The sequence below is a fragment of the Spinacia oleracea genome, chromosome 4, assembly GCF_020520425.1.
Source record: "Spinacia oleracea cultivar Varoflay chromosome 4, BTI_SOV_V1, whole genome shotgun sequence".
In the NCBI taxonomy this organism is placed as follows: Eukaryota; Viridiplantae; Streptophyta; class Magnoliopsida; order Caryophyllales; family Amaranthaceae; genus Spinacia; species Spinacia oleracea.
In genome coordinates, this window is record NC_079490.1 from 184,928,143 (window position 1) to 184,950,347 (window position 22,205).

The following is a 22,205-nucleotide window of genomic DNA, read 5'->3' on the forward strand; positions in this document are numbered from 1 at the left end:
GATTCCTATTTATTTGCCCCATTTACTATATATGTCCGTCCCTAAATAAAAAATGCTCCTTTATGATAAATGCTCATGGGACTACAACTTTACTCTCATATAAAATACGTTCAAATCTACAACTTTTGTCTTTTCTCAGTTCCTCTTACCCATTTCTTAATAAATAAAATTTGCTTTATAGAGCAAACAATAAGAAAAGAAGGAATAAAACACACGATTTTATTTTATGTTTGAGCGCGCAAATGCAAAAGTTGAGCCCCGGAGTCGGAGTGGGGATCACATGAAAAATGGCACGCTGAAGAAGTTAGTGCGGGCTTTAACAAAAGTGCATGGCACATTGACACCGCTTTCAACTTTGAAAATGGCGATGTTGTCAGCACCCAGTACTCCAGTAGTAGTACTACTTTCTTCCTCGATAAGCCTCCCGCTTTCCCACCTTCTCTCACTCATCATTCCCCGCCCTTTTTCTTTCTCTCTCCACCGCCACCGCCACCGCCACCACCATGGCGCTTCTCATCACCCTCATTTGCCCTAATTCGCCGTCTGTATGTTCTCTTTTAATTATTTACATTTTGCATGATCACGAAATAATTTGGATTAACTTTTTAAATTCAACTTTTGCAAGTAATTACGAACAGCATTCCTTTTGTTTTTCTTGTTTAATTGCGAATTTGCGACGTCCTATTGTTGTAAATTGGGTTTGTTATTTTCAAACTTTCAAATTTCAATTGTAGGTCCCAAAATTAGCCACAACATGTAAATCAATTGTGATTGTATTTTTAAAACTGGAATTACCAGAGAAGAAATTAGTTCACGTCTTGTTAGAAAATGCTATGATTATGAAGCAATTTTGTTGTTTTTCCCAACCAATACTTGCCTTAATCGAATGAACTTCAGCGAGTTAGCTAGTGTTTAGGGTGGAGGCTGGTTTGATCAAAATTCGTCGGTCATGGCTTTAGGCCGGACTCTTTTTCAAGAGAGAAAAAAAAGAAGAAATTAGTATTGTCATTTTATCATCCTTATTGACTTATTGTAATGGAACATTGCTATTCAAATTGAAAACAGGTATTAGTTCATAGCCTCATAAGCCGGCCAGGCTCACAAGCTTGATAATTTTGTTTGGGGGGCGATACCCTAGTTGCTAAAGCATATCTTGATTCTTATTAATTAACTGTGATTACAACTTTAAAAGTGTGAACTTTCTGTTAGGCAGAGAAATAAGTGGACATTTATCAGAACACGACAAGCGCCAACATAAAATAGTAACATGCAGTAATTGTTTATCTACATATTGTGGCCAATGCAATTCTGAAGGAAGTATTCATCAACTAATTGTTTATCTATTCATATTAACCTTTTGTCCTCAATGTTATTCTGAAGGAATGGAGTCTTTGTTAACTAATTGTTTATTTATTCATATATTGTAATCTTATGCTGAATGTGATTCTGAGGAAGGCTTCTCTTTGATTTCAGGTTTGGGAAGAAAATATGTTGTCGAAATGCTTTACTGATCTATATCCTTTGTCTAGCAATACGTGAGGTTTAATTTTCTTAATGAAGATGATCAGTCTAACTAGGCTGTTGTGTCTTCGATTTTCCTTAGCACTGGTTACAGTATTTGGTTGTGGAAGCAATGCCGTAACTCTCATTTTGATTGCTGGAATTCGGATTTTCCAAAGGGATGCTAGAGGAAGAATCAAGGTTTTCTTTTTTCCCCATGTAACTTTTTTAAGGTTTATAATATGTTTTGGGAAGAACACCATTAGCATTCATTTCATTTTTGCGTTGTTTGATCGAATCACAATTTCTGCAGATTGACTTGCCAGGGAGATTTATTGTACTTTTGCCTTCCCTTGAAGCATGCATGTCATTCTTTGACATGGTGCTGATTATGAGGGATGGATATAATGGACGTGGATTTCTGTACCATGAGTTGATCTACATATGTTCTCAATTGTCTGTTTGGGTATGTCCTTATATATTATAGAATTTATAGCATTTGTCAATTAATCTAACATTGTAAGTTCCTGAATGGTGTTATATTGTGACACTGCAGACTACCATTCTTCTGCTATCTAGGTGTGATTTCTGGTACACCCTATGTTGCAGCCGTCTCCTGTGTTTTTGGTGGATTGTGAAGCCACTTTTTCTGGTGCCGCATTTGCAGATAGTCATGTCGTCATATGAGGTGAGATACTCGTTCCCCTCAGTACAAAGGGAATTTTATTTTGTTTAGGGTTATGATTCAAGGATTGTTTCCCTACTTGGCAATGGTCTCAACAGATAGCTTAGCATACACGTGTCACATATAATGGAGTAGGTGTGAATTATAATGGTGGTCTATGGTGATGATGCATGACAGAATTGAGTATGTTGACAACAACTATATCTGTGGCAGTTTTGTTTTAGGGTTTGGGTACGGAATTTGGAATATTGGTTTTTGTCCAAAATAATGAATGTATTCTGTTGCTACTGTGAGCATGAAAGATGTTGGGATGCTGGTAATATACATCTTTCCTGAGCTGTCTGTGCATGAAGACAAGTTATGCTTCCTGCATATTTCTCTCTACAGAGTGGGTTTTTGAAAACTCTTTATGGCATGTCGAGGACTTGAAATTTCAAATTCATTGTGCCTGATACATAACTAGTCTGGTCTATCTTGGAAGCTTTTTGAAGCAGATTATGCTGTCCTGTTCTTTATTTGTTGAATTCGTCATCTCCATTGGAGAGTTCCAACACAAATGATCAAGTTTTCTGCTCTAACTTGTGTGAAGACTCAAGATACTTTAAGCTCCCACAACTAATTCCATAGTTGTGTCTCATAATTCAGCTGTTTGTCTGAAAACAAGATTATTTTTCTGCACATTTTGTTTGTAAGTTCACGATTTTAATAGAGGACAGGAGGGATTAAATTTTCTGATTGGAACGTAGTTGGTAGGACACCAATGCTTACTTGATGTTGTATTTTGCATAGTTGCTCTACTATTATTTAGTAGGATCAAGTTTTCAGTCTTTCCTAATTGACTTGCTATGCAGGTGTGGTGGTCTTTTAAAGAGTGCTTAACTTTTCTACTGGACGTGGCATTTGGAATATGTGTTAACATTGTTAGAATAAGGCAAACATCCTGTAACAGGTACCTCTGACATTAGTTTGGTGTGTTCTAACTGGTGATATCTCTTTTTCATTTTATGAGTTTGTATTCTTGCTTCTAAAAGGTATTTTGTTTTTAAATTTAAAATTTAATAATTAGTAGCAGCCATATAAGGTGATTTCTTTTGTTTCTTACTCTTTTCTATTTTGACGAAGGGGAGGTGGTGGGGGTGGGGGTGGGATTTGCTGTATCATACTTGGTATGGCTGCTGTTGTTTGTTGAACAAATTGATAAACTCTAAAATCTGAATAATGATCCCCTTGTTAGAAATTATCTCCTCTCTTGGTGTTCCCCTTTAGCAGGATGGATGATCAGCTTGAGGATCCTCTACTGTCACATGACCTTGAGAAAGGTCATCCTAGGAAATCTGTAAGTATCCTCTATCTTCCTCTGTGTGTTGGTTGTATTATGATACTTCGTTTATGTTGTGTAGTTGAGATGAGATTTTCTATAGAGATTTTCATTAGTGTTTCTAGCAGTCTAGCTACTTTTCCATGGAAGGTTTGTTTATTGGTGTACAATTTTAGGATATAACAACTGAAAGTAGAATAAGTATTATTGAAAGGAACCTATAGTATTCAAATTTGCAGGTTTTTTAAATACTTACTTTCTCATTGGCTTCTCATCTTCCTCCGAAGAGTGGAGTACTTAACTAGTTTCTTGTTTCCTTTTCGGTGAAAGGGAACAGTGCAAGCCATTTGGATGCTCATGACATTCAGCAGTATCAAGCCAATAATGGATCAAGGTGTCACAAAGCAGCTTGACTTTGAAGAACTGCTTGATTTGCCATCGGAAATGGATCCTTCCTCCTGCCATAAGTTCTTGCTGTCAAGTTGGCAAGCTCAGCAGATCAATAATTACTCCAATCCATCATTCTTCAAGGCAATTTGTGCTGTATACGGGTGGCCATATCTTCGCCTTGGCGTGTTAAAGGTGTTTTATGCATCAGCAGACTTTTATTATATGTTGCCAATATGTGCCGAGCTTTGTTTGATATCTCTTTATCCATCTATTGCTTTCAGAGAAATGATCTATTCTATCCAGGAGTTTGCTGACTAGGAATATTAATGAGATATCTTTCAAAAGGTTCACGTCTAAAAACTTATTTTAGAATAGACTTTCAGATAAAGAAGACTTTAAGGGGATATTGTTAAAACTTAGAGTACCAAAAGTCAAGTGATTACGAATGTAAAGTAAGGTCTCAGACTCTTTCCAAATGTGATACTAGGGAAAAAACCAGGAGATATTAGCTTGACCCATCAACGTTCTAGTATTGTCCGTATGTTGGCTATCTTATGGTAGTTTGGCTATTAATTATACCTGTTTAGTGTTTACAGCTTTCCGTTTATGTACTATGGATTAAGGGGGGAACCTTCCTTTGGTTTGTTACAAAGACTTCTATATTCGTATTTAGTTGAAGATGAATATTTTTACTGACCTTTCCCTATTATGAAATGTGCGTATGAATCAGGTGTTCAATGATTGCATTGGGTTTGCGGGACCGTTGCTTCTGAATAAACTGATTCAGTTTCTTCAACAAGGTAATGTAATCCCTCAAAAGGTATTTCTTTAGCTAGATATGGAATCTAATCAGTATTTTCTATTAAACAAAATATAAAGGAATTGATTGAAGATCCCCCTCAAGCCCTTAGCATTGGGGTAAGTCACAATCATATATTGTATGATGCCCCTTTTGTTCCTCTTTTCTCTTTGGCTTTTGGAATTGTGTAGTGTGGTAGTGCCTGAAAATATTATCAAAGGGTGGCTTATTGTTTAAAAAGAATGCTAATATCAATTTATCACTCCCTTTTTATAATTTCATTTTGGCTGTCGGTCCATATCAGTGATTTGCGGTGGAGTAAAGATTGTCCCTGATATGCTGGTAGGCTTTGGGCCAAATTCAGTAGATTAAACCTCTTTTTTTTTTTGAGGGAAACCACGGGCATACTTTTTATTAAGTTAAATCAAGTTCCGCCAAAGTGTTTAAACTTTGGGGGAATACATCCATACAAACACGTTCCGACCCAACATCAACTTCCCATCTGGCGACTAAATGAGCCGCCGTATTACCCGCCCTCTGTACATGAATACATATAAATAATTCAAAATGAGCACTAATACCATGAATATCTTCGTAAAACAGAAAGATAGGCGCAACACCTTCTTCCTTTGTCTTAATGGCATGAACCACATTCAAAGCATCACATTCCAACACCACCCTTTCATAGCCCAACCTTCTAGTCAGCTGAACACCATATAACGCTGCTCCCGCCTCCGCCATTTCCACACTCCAGTTCGCCCCAACCTTCTTCACCGCAGCTACCAACACTTTACCCATACCATCCCAATACCACCCCAAAGCTAACTCCCCCACCTGCTGTAATGTGTGCGTCCACGTTTACCTTAATAGTACCCACAGGAGGGGACACCCAAGATGATGCAGACAACACGGGGAATGCACACCAATCTTAGCCTTGTATTCGCAGTAATCATCCACGAGCCGCACGAAGCCAGCAACCATTCTTATGGCATCCACACTCTCTGTCTCAAAAATCTCTTTCTTTCTACAACACCATACCGCCCAAACAAGAGATGAAAATAGTCGTAGTTTCCCCTATCAAGCTTGCCCGCTATCCAAATAAACCGCTCTGCAAACGTAGTACAACATCCCTAATCATATCAACGAACTTGCTGCACTCCCACACAACAACGACATGCTTGCACTCAAAGGAGCATGAATGACAAATTCCTCGCTCGCATTACGGGCATTCCTTCGTATGTCGAATATGGCATCCAAAGAGCACCCCCATCGTAGCAAGGTTACCCTTGCACGCATGCCACAGGAAATGGCTAAGCTTAGGTGGGCCATCAACCCTCCACACCCACATCCACAGGTCAGCTTCCCTCGCCCCAAAATTCAGCTCTCATGTGCGAGTGTGGCCAATCATGCCCAACCAATATGCTGACCGAGCACTGTACAAACCATTTGATGTTGGCCACCAATATAGCTTGTCCCTTGGCTACGCCAATGGTATTTCCATCACCAAATGTTGTTCCTCTTCCACAAAAACCTCTCGTATTCTGGCTTCATCCCACCTATAGTTTTCAAAGTCAGTCAAGGCGACACGCAAATTGGGATCACTATTGCTTCTCGGAGTAGGCACAATGTGTGCACCATTACCGCGCAGCCACGCATCATCCCATACTCGTATCCCATTACCCACTCTCCATATAAGCCCGTCAAGGAGCAAGGACTTTGCCCCCATATGCTTCTCCATGTGTAGCTTGGGTCATACCCTCTCCTAGCATCCACAACTCTGTATGCTTATAGTATCTAGCTTTCGACACTTTACATAACAGTGACTCGTTATCCTCTTGAAGCCTAAAACCTTGGTTAGCAAGTAAAGCTTGGGTAAAACATTTTAGGTCATGAAATCCCATACCTCCCATTGCCTTTGGTAAACAAAGTGTCTCCAATCGATGCCAAAGAATATTCTTCTCCGATTCTTTATCACCCCACCAAAGGCGTGCGAAGATAGCATGAATTTCCTCAATAAGGCCACCAAGAATCTTAAACACACTCATCATATATGTAGGGATGGCTTGGGCCACGACCTTGATTAGTACATCCTTTCCCGGCCTTGAAAGTAACTTCTCCTTCCACCCTTGGAGATTTTTTCCATATCCATTCTTTTAGGCATGTAAAGATTGCCTTTTTCGACCTCCAAATGATTGTCGGTAAACCCAAGTACTTCCCGTGTCTATCCACTTCCCGAACACTCAAAGTCTCAACGATCTCCTTTCTTCTCTCAATCTTCACACACTTACTAAAAGCAACTTATGTTGCTTAGATTGACTCTTTGGCCGGATGCTCTCTCGTAAATATTGATTATATCAGCAATTTTAGAACATTCTTGCAAGTTTGCTTTAGCAAAAGGTATGCTATCGTCGGCAAAGAAAAGGCGAGACACCCTCGACGCTCCCACACAAATACGCGCCTCACGAATCATATTTTCCGTGGAATCCTTTCTTAATAGGGATGAGAAGGCATCCGCACATAAGAGGAATAAATAGGGGGATATCTGATCCCCTTTCCTTAGCCCTCGCGCTGGAATTAGAGCACCAGAAATGCCCCCATTATACTTGAAGGAGAAAGTGACACTTGATAAGCACCTCATGATCTTTGTAATCCATTTACTCCGGGACTCCATTTTCTACATAACCCTCTCCAAGAAGCTCCATTCAACTCTATCATACGCCTTACTCATATCCAACTTTATAGCCACCGTACCATCCTTTCCCACCCCTCTTCTCTTCATTGCATGAAAAATTTCAAAGGCAACTAATGCATTGTCCGTGATAAGACGCTTTGCGAAGAAAGCACTTTGTTCAATAGATATAATGGACCCCAAGACCGGCTTAAGTTTATTTGCTAACATCTTAGAGATTATTTTATATAAGACATTACACAAAATTATTGGTCGGAACTCCGTTATGCTTTTAGGATCATTACATTTCGGAATAAGCACTATGCACGTGCGGTTCACGTCCTCAAGCATCACTTCACCCCTCCACCATGCCCTCACAAAGTTCACGACATCCACACCCAAAACGCCCCAAAACTTCTGAAAAAATAGCACGTGCATTCCATCCGGTCCCGGAGCCTTATTTGGGTGCATCTGGAAAAGTGCCTCACGAATTTCTTCTCCCATTGGTTCCTCATCCAATCTTTCATTCATTTCATTTGACATCCTCACCTCAATACCTTCAAGAGCTTCTGAAAATCCAGTGGGGTTACTAGTGGCAAAGAGGTCTTCAAAATACCGAGCAATTAAACCATCTAAATCCTCCGGTTTCGTCTTCCAGTCAATTAAACCTCTGTTTGACAGAACGAATGAACGACAGAGAAGTTTGTAAAATATCCTTGAAATGTAATTGAAAAGAGTGGATGGTAAAAGTATCTGATAGTATTGAATATAGCTCCAATCTACTGAGATGCTCCTAGGATTCAGTAAGAACTTAACTTTTGTCCATTTTACTGGGTAATTGTCTGATTATTCCAGAAGCCTAATTTGTCAACTCCAAGTGGTGTACATTTTTTGGTGAGGGTGCTTCCCGAGGTAGGCAGGGGTTAATATTTCGGACTGGTGAACCTGATGGTTATCCTACCTCACTTTTTTTTTTTGAAAATCCTTCAGCTTAGAGTTCAAATATTAATAATGTTTTTTGTGCAAGCCAAGGACTGCGAAATGTAATAAAATGAGTTGCTGGAAAACTTTTTCTGCAGATATCTTCTATGCTAAAAGCCATGCAATCTTAAGAAAATGCTGCACAATCTATTTCTTACTTATGCTTCTCCCTGTGTATCTAGGTTCTGGAGGAGTGGACGGCTATCTTCTTGCGGTATCTTTGGGTTTAGCATCTGTTTTAAAGTAATTCTTCTACAACTTTTCCTTGAAGGTTTCCTTTCTTTCCGGAATCTGTTCTCATCATTATGCCATTTTATCCCGGAGATTGTGTTTATACTGTTGAGGATATTCAACTTTTTCACCTTTATTCCTTCAATTATCTTACTGAGCAGTAGTTTGATATTGTGGTCTCTGCACCTCGAATTCGTGGCATCTACTGCCTTAGAGAGTTAAAGTTAGCTTGGGAAAGCTTCAATCGTGTTTCTTCCTTTTTTCCCCTTGAAGTCTTATTGTTGGAGGGTATTATTTAAAGCAAAGTTAAGAGAAGCTCCCAGAAACGACCAATAAATTTCTCACTTTGCCGAAAATACCCCTCCCATTAGTAATGTATGAGCTAGTTGAAATACTTACTGATGCCTGCTCCCTCTCTTAATTCATGAGAAACAATATTGTCTGGTCAACAAAATGAAAGGAGAATCCTGGAGCTTTTTTCTATTCACATAATCACTTAGAGGGATGAGTTTATACTTTCTTCCATTGCACTTGAGTTCCCAACCTTCAAAGTCACCAAAATCCCTACGTCAAGATAAACAATCATGACAAATTAGTTCGAAATGACCAGCAATCTTATATCCTTTCTTGCTTTGAATTTCATTTGTACCCAATATTTTTTTTGATGCCTTGTTTAATCTTGCAGGTCAATTCTTGATACACAATATACATATCATCTCTCTGTTTTGAAGTTAAAGCTCCGAGCTGGTATAATGACCATCATTTATCAGAAGGTGACTTCCTGAGACCAAGTTGTTTTGGTTGAGAACTATGAAACGAAGTTATCATGGTATTAAATGGATGAAAAATGGATTTGCAGGGTGATTGCATGGTATAAATGCATGTGTTTTCATCAGATTCTAGCACACCCAGTAATCTAGTTTCAGCTGTTGCTCTAGTTTCTGTGTTTTTTCTTTTATCATTTATTGGATGATGTGTACTTTTGAATGGAGAAGTACCTTACAACTAATAGAAACATATTTTAGAAAGGGGTGAACATGTTCACTTTTCTTGGTCAGGATGACGCAACTCATTGGGTTCTGCTTCTACCATAATATATATTTGCTTTGCATTTGCAGTGCCTCTCCATCAGTTTAGCTGAGAGATCGAAATTCTCTGAAGGAGAAATTCAGACGTTTATGTCTGTGGATGCTGATCGAACTGTTAACCTGTGTAACAGTTTCCATGATATTTGGAGGTAATATTGATTATGAGTAGCTTCATCGCTTTGGCCAGTTTGATTTCTCTTGAGTCTTGACTCTTCATACCTTTGTAAATTGCAGTTTGCCTTTACAAATAGGGATTGCACTTTATCTTCTGTATACTCAAGTTAGCTTTGCTTTTATTTCCGGCATCACTATTACAGTTTTGCTAATACCAGGTACGTATCTCTATAAGACCAGTTATCAAAAGGGAACAGGCTTTGGAATGGTTTTATTCAATATGGCTGTTCAGTATGATGCTTATTTGATAAATGATGAATCAGTTTCAAGATTTTGCATACTTTCCTGTGGATGCTGCACCGTAGTGTCTGTCGTGAGTTTGCTTGATACATTTAGTGAGTTAGTTGCAAAATGTATTGTTCATAGGTTATCCCAATATGTCACGTTTGAGATACAGGGTATAATGCAACCATTTAATATAAAGTTCATATGAATGTTGGAGGTTATTTAGACTGTAAGTAGTCTTCCTGCAGAAACTTATACTAACTTGCTTGTATCATTTAGAGAGTTAGTTTCTAATATTTAGTCCATAGGTTACTCCGATATAGTTCTTCGTTCTCTTTGGAACTTTATAATAGAAATTTATATCAGTGTTAGAGGTGGCTTAAGTAATTTAACTGTAGGAGGAAAATGAATGGGAGTAGCCATGTTAACAAGGTCTCGGTTGCTTGAGTCTGCTGCTGCATATTTTCCGTACGCGGTCCTACCAGGCTACCACAGTGGCTTGGTAGGTTATTTTCATGTTCTCTTAGCTAACCGTTTGCTCCAAGTCGTCTTTATGACCACCATTATTGACAGTTGTCTTCTATGCTTGCATTCTTTGTTCCTCTCCCTCCTTTCAAGACATACTTTCTAGTTGGTTTCTTGCAACATGAACAAGTATATTATATGAAGCCAAGGTGTACATAAATTGCATAAGGTTCTCACATAATACCAGAATATGATGTGACATCATACATGATTAACTCCAAACAAATTTGTAGGCTTAAAGATAAAATTTGATGAAAATATCAACAATATGAATGTATGATAATTGAATGAGCTTGGAGATCAGAAGTTTTGAGTTCTTACAAGTTACAACAAACTTATCAACAATACAAATATCAATCTTCACATAGCTAGATTGATGAAACCTAATAAGAAGATGACTCCGTGTCTCTTTATTGTTGACTTCATGGTCCCCCCTTTGGCAACTTTTTCTTCCGTTCACTTAGGAGTTATATTTATTTAGAGACAAGAGAATGCATGCATCATTTACTTACGTCGATTAATAAGTTGCAACTGGTACTTGTTTGTTATTATTCTGCAATTGGGTAGTATCTTACTTTCTGGTTTGTTTGTTTAAGTGTTATCAGAATGAAATCAAATTTGCATCAGAGTGTTGATGTGCTTAGTGACCCATGATGTCTGACCTAACATGTATCTTAATATAGATTGACTATGCTTTCATACTTTGGAAAGAAGATGCTTGATGATTTTTTTAATATTTTCTTTTCTCTTTGTTTCAGTATTTTATATTTCTCTTTCAGCCATACTGAGAACTATCTTGATTTGCATTGCAGTTAATAAATGGATTGCCAAATTGATTGCTAGTGCCACTGAGAAAATGATGAAACAGAAAGATGAGAGGTAAACAAATTTGTTTGTTTTGCTTTACAATATTGTTACTTCCTCCAAATTTTTAAGCATAAACCACATCAAATTGAGGGTCCGGTTTAAGAAAGTGAGTTTGTATACCACAACTGTCCTTCAATATTGTTATTTGTACATCTCCACCACTCTTATGTAGTATTTCTTTTTGTAATTCGAAGTTAAGTGTGTCATTGAGGGTATGTGGAACTTCAAAGTTAAATTACTAAATTCAGGAAGGGCCATATTATTTAGGGACAGCATAATATGGAAATGTGCCCTATTTATGTGTGGATAGAGGACTGTAAAGGAAACAAGAAGAAACTTCCATCCAACCATATTTACTTTGATTGGACTGGTATCCTGTGTTACTTGTCAAAGAAAACACTGTCAAGTAACTGCTGAGAAATAATCATGTCTGGTGTGCTTATTAAAATTGCAGCAAAAAGAGCAAAAGAATCCAACTTGATCATGGCAAAAGATGATTTACATCATATTTTTGTGTTGGTTTGAAGTCGTATTTTCCTCTTCCATGCAGGATTAGGAGAACAGGTGAACTTTTGACTCATATTCGCACCTTGAAAATGTACTGCTGGGAAATTCTCTTCACCAACTGGGTTATGGAGACTAGACGTTCCGAAGTTGCGAACTTATCTGTATGTAGAAGTATATTGCTGCTTTACATACCAGGACATATCTCTTTAATTTTTATTTTAATTTTTATGTTTAATAACCTTTCGTTTTTTCTTATGTTGTTGACTCTATTAGACGCGGAAGTATCTTGATGCTTGGTGTGTATTCTTCTGGGCTACAACGCCTACTCTTTTCTCGTTGTGTACATTTGGACTCTACACATTAATGGGACATCAGCTTGACGCTGCTACGGTATGATTAGGGCTGAAAGTAGCTCCTGTTTTTGTTTCCCTTTTTCTTTTCTCCCTTTTCCCTAACAGTAAACCAACTAGATGTTATGGTTGTTTTCAGAACATCACCTACTAGTCCCGTTTTTTAATTAAAGAAGACCAAATAAAATCTATCGAGTTCTCATATTCACACCCGATCTCTTGAAAATGAACAAGATTGGAAGCTACTGTGGAATATTTTGCGTTCATGACACTGCGAGCTTTTGGCTGAGAATCTGTTGTATTGTTATCTGGATAGGGGGCACTAAAATGAAAACTTCAGCAACTTGAGTAGCTGTTCCAAAAGTTGAGTGAACTGTTCATGGTTTTTGGTTTAATCTGTGTGTGTCTTGGCTATCCCTCTTCCAGGTCTTCACTTGCGTGGCTCTGTTTAACACTTTGATTTCTCCTCTAAATTCATTTCCCTGGGTGATTAATGGATTGATTGATGTAAGTTTTCTGTGTCATAACATAGTTGCTAAAATGCAACCTTATAAAAATTTCACTAGTCGGTGACTGATTTTTCCGTTACTTTTTCTAGGCCTTTATATCTACAAGGCGGTTGACCAGGTTCCTTGCCTGCCCTGAATATAGTCTAAGCCGGGGAAATAGTTCTCTTCTGTACCCATCTTGTTTGAGTGTCCAGATTGATGATGCCGTGGAAGATAAAGCTATTACATTTCATGATGCATTCTTTTCATGGTCAAATGAACGTAATATGAAAGACAATTTCAGGCTGGACAAGGTGAATCTTAGCCTTCCAAAAGGTTCTTTTGTGGTGATCATCGGAGAGGTACCAAACTAACAATAGACATGAGATTTTGTGATTTTGTTCACGTGTTAAATGCTTTTTCTTGTCTCTTGCATCACTTGTCAGAACCGGAAAGGTACTTTCCACTTATGTATAGGCGGGAAGGGACTTATTGCAGTATCTAGCATCTACTAGCACTTTGAACATTACAAAATTACTTCCATTTACCTTAAACAAAATTGATACCACATCATTGAGATCTGTTACACACTCTATGATCACATGTTGCAGGTTGGCTCTGGAAAATCATCCCTCTTAAGTTCAGTGCTAGGAGAGACGAATATCATCGGGGGATGGGCTCATTTAAATGGTTCTACAGCATACGTGCCACAGGTATAACATAAGATAAAGGAATATTTCTTTTTTGAATCTGCCCTTAGTCTTTTCTGGTAAACTAATTTGGCAATCGCAGGTACCTTGGATTCTCTCAGGTACTATACGTGAGAACATACTCTTAGGGAAGGAACATGTTCCGAAAAGGTAAAAACTTAGCTGATACGACTAGGTAACATTCTGGAGGTTCCATTTTTCACTTTCTGCCTTCCCTCTTTGTGTACCCCGAGAAATTGGGGAATACAATTTCATGTTTCCCTTGCTCTCTTACAAGTACCAAAAATTTAAGCATATTATTTATGTCAAGTAGTTTCTCAGTGGAGAAATCGGATTTGATCTTTATGTTAGGTATCTAGACGTGCTCCGAGCTTGTGCACTGGATGTTGATATTTCACTAATGTCTGGAGGTGATATGGCGTACGTGGGAGAGAAAGGGGCCAATTTATCTGGTGGACAGAGGGTCCGCATCGCATTGGCAAGGTGAATACTTCACTCAATTCTTGTACTGGAACTGTATATTATGTCAAGTTGGCATTCCCATATCTCATTTCCCTCATAAAATTCCCATTATTGGCAGGGCTATCTATCATTCATCGGATATATTGTTGCTCGATGACGTCCTAAGTGCAGTTGATGCCCAAGTTGCTCGAATTATATTAGACAGTATCATCCATGGTCCTGTTTTGAATCAGCAAACATGTGTTCTCTGTACGCATAATATTCAGGTTACCCAACTGTCTTTACAAGGATTCTATTATTAACTGTTATTTATCTTTCTCCTAAAATTATAAATAGCTATTCCCGTTATCAATATTCGCGTGTTATGTTAAAGTTGGGTGCATCACAATTATGCTTATTGAAATTCTCATTTAGATAAAAGAAAGGGTATCAGATAAATTACTTGTTTCTTGAATTTCGACATTTACTAATTTTGAGCAATGTTACTTTGAATCATCTCCAACTCCCTTTTCATTGCAAATAGCTGGTATTCAATTCCTTGCCACTAAGTCTTATTGGAGACAATAGAGAGAAATTACCATGATGATCATATTGCATTAACAGTCATGGTTTCAGACGCGTCATTTGGCCATTGGAAAATATTATTTTAATCATAGTAATTCAACACTTCTGTAAAATATGTTTTTGATTATGAATCAAAATATATACTTTTTAACCCTGTTTTGTTGTATTTTGAATAAGAGGTTCTAAACACTTAAATCTAGTGACTTGTATAGTCCTTTAATTGGCATAACTTTATCAGTAGTTGAGCTTCTTTTGCCGCTGTCTCCGTTATACCAGTCTCTCATGTATCTTCCATTTCAAACTCTCGAAGAAAAATCGGAATTTCCACCATAAAGGTTTACTGCGAGGGATCATTAATATTTTGTTTTCTGAAACTTAAGCTTTCTGTATTTGTGCAAATGGTGATGCTATGGAAGTGATGTCATGTCCTTGTGTAACAAATTTTCTCTTAAAATATAAACAGGCCATACTATCTGCAGATATAGTTGTACTTATGAGTAAAGGCCGTGTGAAGCTGGTAGGAAGCCCTGCTGATTTAGCATCATGTCCCGACTTTTCTGCTCATACGGCATTGAGTCCATTGCTGCCTGTTCAAGATCAAGAAAAGAGTGTCGAGTCTAAAGAAGACTTTTGCGAAGAGGAAGACTGTATTCAGATTTCTTCAGAAGCAGAGGGGACCATTGATCTTGAAGAAAGAAAAGAGGGAAATGTGGAGCTGGTCGTATACAGGTCAACAGATTCCTCAGTTTTCTCTTGCCTTAAGTGCTCCGCTTCTTTTAAGTAAAAAACATTCTGGCATGCAGCGTTATCTGCACTGTTTATCCTAATAGATTTATTGTTTTGATAGTTTTGGTCTTCAAATTTATGCAGAAAATATGCTGCCTTTTCTGGCTGGTTTCTCGCTTCGCTGATACTGGTTTCTGCTATTATGATGCAAGCTTCGCGTAATGGAAATGATCTTTGGTTATCATATTGGGTTGATACAACTAAAGGAAATGACAAAATGCATTATTCATTAAACTTCTATCTGGTATGTGCTTTATTTAACCATGTTATAGATTTCAACATTGTAAAATGGATTTATACCTCTGCTAGTCTGCTCTCACCCTTTGGCCTGTTCTTTATCAAGAAAAAAGTTGGAAATTACTTAATAAAATGGCATGTAATTGGCGGTCAAATCAACCTGCTTTTGACGTCTGAAACTGTGGGGCTCAACTTTATACAATAGCTACTTGTGTTGCACATAAATCATTATAACTATCAATTTGAAAATAACATCTTTATTGAAAATTGTGTGTAATGGCCCTAGTTATACTAGGATATGCATAGCTGAGTTGGGGTTTGAAGCACCCTTGGCCACCAACCCGGAGGAATGAAATATTAACTAATTCTTAATGACAACTCAATCTGGCGATGTTCAATATGCTTCGTATACTATCGTGATGACATTATTTTTATATGGATTGCCTTGTCAATTTCTCAGGTTATACTGAGTGTTTTCTGCATATCGAACTCTGTCTTGACATTGGTGAGGGCTTTCTCATTTGCATTTGGTGGTTTGCGAGCAGCAGTGCGGGTTCATGATTCACTACTTAGCAATCTTGTCAACTCAACTGTGCTGTTCTTTGACCGGACACCACGTGGAAGGATTATCAATAGGTTCGATTTGATCCTTGTAAGTCTTCAGATATCAATAGGTCTAATTTCCTCACATACATTCTTTTGTAGATTGTCTTCAGATCTTTACACAATAGACGATTCACTTCCATTTATCCTCAACATTCTCCTTGCCAACTTTGTCGGCCTCTTGGGGGTTGCAATAGTCTTGTCATATGTTCAGGTGATTTGACCAATAATTTGGCCTTACTTTTTGGAGATTTGATTTACTTTTTTTCTCTTTTGAATGGGCATACAATTTTACTCCTTAACCTGATTTATAAACTTATGCAGATTGTTTTACTGCTTCTACTATTGCCCTTTTGGTATATTTACAAGAAGTTGCAGGTATTCTCATGCTCCTCAATCCTAACTTTTATGAAGAGTTATTTAGTTCAAATTCTTCATATTGCTTTATTTTCATGCGATAATACCATATAGAGAGTAGAAAGTAGAAGCTTCATGTTGGATTGCGTTAATTTTCAATTTTTGTTGAGGGTACGGGAGATAGCTTGTTTTCGCCTTGACGCTGTTTGATAAACTTTGATTTTACGTATTTTACTCTATCATGCTGATAGTACTTATTGGTCTACCATTGTAAGCAACATAAATCACATTATTTCTGAATTGTGTATATGGCCTATTTTCTTCAGTTCTATTACAGATCAACATCACGCGAGTTGCGCAGGCTAGATAGTGTTTCTCGCTCCCCAATATATGCATCATTCACAGAGACTCTGGATGGATCATGTACCATAAGGGCATTTCAAATAGAGGTAACTATTGTTGTAGTAAGTGACTATTTGCAGGAATCAACTGGCTGAAAAACAAGTCAGTTATTGTTCCAGACATATTTTGCACTTTTTTTTCTTCATTATTCGAATCTATGATGATGAGGTCATTTTTCTTTTGCACTATAATATATTAATTGCATGAAACATCGACTTCAAATTTAAAATGGACTGTGAGACTAGTTGATCGCTAAACCTATGTTACTCTATAAAAAGTTATCCTTCCAAGTTTCAGGAGTTCTCTAGTTGACTACTTTGTAGCTATATTTTAAAGGTAGAAGTATGTGATAGTTACTCCTATGCAATGAACTTGCAAGGTTCACCTGCAGAAACAGAAAAACAGAAATTAACAGAACACAGCAGCTAGGAAGAGAGCTTTGATTGATTAATTGATAAAGGTTTACACACAAAACAGTAGCTTGAGGCCACTATTCTCCAAGGCAGTAACTTTAGGTTACAAATCTTTTCACACACCACAAATTACACAATGCCTAGCTCTCTCCTTTCTTGCTCTATTTATACTCTCCATGCTTTACTCTAGTACGCTGCATTTATGAGCTTTGTCCTCATGTGCTGTTAACGTTCTTGTGCCTCTTGCTGCCCCTTGTTGTGGTTGTGGTTCTGCAGGTCAGCTCATATGTTGTCTCTTCTTGTTCCTTCTGTGATAGACCATGTGAGTAAGTGGCGTGGTACTGCCTGTACGGTCCATCACAGCCTACGTCCTTTCTAAATTTCCTTTAGGGCCTTTGATGAGGAGGCAAGATGTCATGTGCCACTTTAAGTGAAATAATGTCTTGAAACTTGAAAGGGTAAATTGGCAATTGGTGGATTAGCTCACTATGTTTATGTGTTAGCCTCCTTTGCTCTTGCTTTATGTGGAAGTTGCAACAAATGAACTAGTCCAGTAATTAGAGTCCTACAGCTTATGAAAATCAATTTATTGAATAATTCATTTGTGTCTTGTTGTGTAATTCACTTGCTTACAGCTTTCTGTGGACTTTTCTAGAGGAGTTTTAAGTGTGGCTATTACTTTTCATATTTGAGCTGCGTGTAAGTTTTGTACAGCTTCATACCCCCCTTTGATTACAGTTGTTCAAATCCCTCATAAGCTAAGTTGTACGTTCTTTTTGCTGCTGTATCCTTTTCAGTTGTGTCCTAGAATGTCATGTACATTCCTATGCACCCTAGCCTTGATCCCCACACATTTGTTTTGCCATGATGATGTACAGATTTATATAGCTAAAAAATCCTCTATTGTTTCCTTTCCATGTCAAAATATGTCATCTAATTCCTCAAGATGTCATATTACAGTCTATTCTGATTTGCATATGAAGTTTTGTAAAAAATATTTTCTATTCTCCCAGCAAGTTTCATCTGTAGACGTAATGCAGGCATCAGAATAAAGTAGATACATCTTCTGTTTGTAACAGTTCTCTTGAAAGGAATTCTAATTTATGAACGTTGATCCTTGTCTTATTTTCCATCCCATGTATTTCTTACCCAGACATAATCAAGCTCTATGTGGACCTGTCATGTCTTCTAACACTATTGCAAAGCATGAACGTGGCAGAATTTTCCCTGAGCATTTAAAAGCATAACCTTTATGCTTTGTTTTCAGGATTATTTCTTCACGAGATTCACCAATTATGTAACCATGTACCAGAGAACCTCGTACACTGAAATAACAGCTAGTTTATGGCTTTCCCTGCGACTTCAGGTCATTCTCACTGCTCACTAAATCTTCTTATTTAAGACACATTGTCAATTGTAAAGTGCTCTCTCTCTCTCTCTGGATAATTTTGCCTTTTGTTAAACTTTTTAGCTAATGATAGTAGTAGGACAGTTATATCCATTGTATTTTTTATGTCCACTTCTTCTTAGGTCTGATGCACTAACCATTTCATAATTTAGTTGTTGGCAGCATTTCTCATCTCATTTATAGCCCTTATGGCTATTATTGGCTCCTTTGGTAAACTCCCTGTTAGTATGGGCACACCTGGACTGGTAAGCTTTTACTTTTCCTGTTTCCAGACCATGATACTTGAGCCTCTGTACTGTATTGTTAACAAAGTAGTCTGAAATCTTCTTTACACTAACAGGTTGGCTTGGCACTATCTTATGCGTCTCCACTTGTTTCTCTAATGGGAAGTTTCTTATCTAGCTTCACTGAGACAGAGAAGGAAATGGTTGCTGTCGAAAGAGTTGCCCAGGTGAAGAGCTGTTATATCATCAAGACTTGACTTTGATGCTTTGATTTATCATCTGATTCTCCACCATCCTATTCTTTTCTGAACATAGTTTATAGCTGCCATGTATTTGTGTATATAATTTCTCTTCAAATGCCAGTATATGGACATTCCTCAAGAAGAATTATGCGGATCTATAGCCATTCCTAAAGGTTGGCCTTGTCAAGGACGAATTGAGTTTCAGAATGTGATTCTCAGATATTTGCCTTCTCTTCCTCCAGCATTGTGTGACATATCATTTACCATTGCAGGAGGAACTCATGTAAGCCTTCTCTTCTCCCTTAATACTTCGTATTTGTTTTGAGCTCATTGTGCACAAAGTTGGCCTTTTCTTCCATCTATACTATGAAGCCGACAAGTTTGTGACGATTGTGTAGGTTGGAATCGTTGGAAGGACTGGTGCTGGAAAGTCTAGCATTGTAAATGCCCTTTTCCGTCTGAGCCCAATATGCGGAGGGCGCATATTAGTTGATGATGTAAACATAGACCATGTTTCCGTTAGAGATCTTCGCTCAAGATTTGCTGTTGTCCCACAAAGTCCTTTCTTATTTCAAGGATCTGTGAGGTGAAGTTCAAAACTTCAAATTGAAGATTTTATTTAAATTTATGAGCTTTGTTAAAAATCTGACTGATTTAAGCTGAGTGTTATCAGCTGTTGACTATTATGTCTACCCAAACTTATCTGTTCCGTGTTTGTAAACCTGTTACCTCTTGAGTATGCATTCATCTCAATAAATTAATGTATACACACTTCTATAATGGCTAGAGTCGCTAGACAGTTGAAAGAATTGTCTTGCTGTTGACACACATGCTCTGTATTCCTATGCCATAAACCATTTTTCTGATTTAAATGCCTTTTGATGTCATGAAACTGCTTCAAGTGACAAGAAGTGTTCATTATTATCAATCTTGTATATCTAGGGAAAATTTAGATCCATTCCGAATGAATGATGACCTGAAACTCTGGGAAGTTCTGGAGAAATGCCGCATTAAGGAAGAGATAGAAGCAGCAGGTGGATTGGATATGGAAATAAAGGAATCTGAGGCATCATTTTCTGTTGGCCAACGGCAACTTCTCTGCCTTGCGCGAGCATTTTTGAAGTCTTCCAAGGTTTGCTGCATTAAATACAATCACAAATAGTTTGAGACATAATTAAGTAATTTCTAGAAATGTTTCTACGATTAGATTATCATTAGCTTTCTGTGTCACGTCAACCAGAAACTTTGTTCCGAGGTTAATATTTGGAAGATGACACAAACTGTCAGATTGGATAATAATGGTCTCTGATGTTTCAGGTGTTATGCTTAGATGAATGCACAGCTAATATTGATATTCAGACAGCTTCAATACTACAAAGCGTCATATCTAGAGAATGTCAAGGAATGACTGTTATCACTATTGCTCATCGGATCTCAACTGTGCTGAGCGTGGATAATATCTTTGTTCTTGAGAAAGGAACTCTGGTATGTTCACCTTCACCCTACTTATTTCACCATTATGTATACACCCTTGTACTCTCTACCCCCAACCCCAAATTATGCTATTCTAACCTCCCAAAAATCAATTACCTGTTTTTTGTGTGTTGCGAATTTGCAAGCATTAACCTCTCCTCTTGAAAGCATGTGTTTTGCTTCTTTGATTTTCATTACTACTCATTTTCACCTAATGAGCATTACCTTGGACTTCGATATAGGACGTTCTACTAAATCATACACAATTTTCCTCACCATTCTCGTTATTACCTTACACTAAATGGCCGTTGGTGTGTTGGCAGAATTTCTGAATTTGTGGCTACCCTTTATTCCCCCTTTCCAACTTCTTAGGAATTTGCCATTCACTACCCTACTATATCTTTGTATGTTGTGTGAAATTGCAGAAGTTCTTAGAGAATCATCGTTTATATTTTTCTTGATTCTAATTATTTATAATTTTAATCCAAGGCTGAACAAGGAAATCCACATATTCTGCTTCAAGATGACCGCTCAAAGTTTGCAGCCTTCACTAGAGCTTCATTAATGTAACAACATTAGTGATGGAACCTAACTGCAAAAATTGTGGAACGGACTGGCTTAGTGGTTGTAGCCTGTAGATATGTGCTTGTCAGGCTAACTATTTTCCATGCGGACTTACTTGAGCTGAGCGGTCTGCACTAGGTTTTTTCTGACTTTATATTATTGGTCCTGGGTTGAGATATTTTAAAGATGTACTGTAATATTTTTCTGATCAGAAATCTTGGAAGGATATTGGGGTTGGACTCGTGGGAGTTGTAGTTTTGGTTACTAATTACCTTTGATTTGGGAGAGGATGTTCATTTCTCTTCTATTGTAGCTTAATTTGTTGTTGTTTAGTACGAAGTAGTTGCTAACTTAATGAACAGAGCATTCTGCAATGTAAGCCATTTGATATGTATTAGTTTGCCACAAATAATGGAAATGGATGATATATAACTAGATTACGTGCAATTGGATGTTCCCGGGAGCATCAAAGGTTATGCTCACAACAGCTGATAAAGATTCGTTCACCAACGAACCTCCTAGTTGAGGTCCATCGTAAGAAGAATCAAAAGTGTCCGACGAAGCTACCTCGAGATCAAAGACCGAGGAAGTATTACGTATATATGTACCTTAATGTTAATGCCACGCTATTAGGCGTTCTTTTCCTAACGAAAATGCGCACCATTTAAGGTGTTTTCGTATAAATGTTATTCTATTTTAATAAAAACTGTTTATATTATCTGTGAACTGGCTACTGATCCGAGGTACTATAGCTTTATGTTTGTTGTTAGGTTTATGCTTTTGCCGGATTGGGGTGAAGACAAGTACATAGAGGACAAATATCAAATTTAACAATTGTAAAAAAAAAAACGGTGAAAAAAATGGTAACTTACAATTGTAAAAAAATGAAAAAAATAGTTTTTTTTTTTTTTTTTTTTTGGTGCGAATGAGCAATGAGCAAATGACTACGTTTGTGTTCATTGCA

The 22,205-nt window shown here is 37.6% G+C and overlaps 1 protein-coding gene across 2 annotated transcripts; it reads left to right on the forward strand.

Annotated features, from left to right (window-relative positions):
- The first annotated feature begins 269 nt into the window (after positions 1–269).
- Positions 270–21,688, forward strand: LOC110804960 (ABC transporter C family member 13). 2 transcript variants are annotated; one of them, XM_022010557.2, is made up of 36 exons: positions 270–545; positions 1,474–1,514; positions 1,614–1,701; positions 1,814–1,966; positions 2,057–2,188; positions 3,037–3,134; positions 3,452–3,521; positions 3,834–4,085; positions 4,624–4,693; positions 8,524–8,584; positions 9,258–9,345; positions 9,691–9,809; positions 9,895–9,992; positions 11,397–11,463; positions 12,002–12,119; positions 12,232–12,348; positions 12,735–12,815; positions 12,907–13,158; positions 13,408–13,509; positions 13,589–13,656; positions 13,858–13,989; positions 14,087–14,234; positions 14,996–15,261; positions 15,403–15,562; positions 16,016–16,191; positions 16,261–16,372; positions 16,483–16,536; positions 16,842–16,964; positions 18,598–18,696; positions 18,891–18,983; positions 19,079–19,189; positions 19,326–19,487; positions 19,603–19,790; positions 20,147–20,336; positions 20,522–20,689; positions 21,167–21,688. In XM_022010557.2, the coding sequence occupies exons 1-36, from the start codon at positions 504–506 to the stop codon at positions 21,245–21,247; spliced, it is 4,380 nt and encodes a 1,459-aa protein (XP_021866249.1). In that variant the 5' UTR covers positions 270–503; the 3' UTR covers positions 21,248–21,688. The 2 variants fall into 2 exon arrangements, with proteins under 2 accessions (XP_021866249.1, XP_021866255.1); XM_022010563.2 differs by having other exon boundaries at positions 271–545; positions 3,455–3,521.
- Positions 21,689–22,205: the final 517 nt, after the last annotated feature.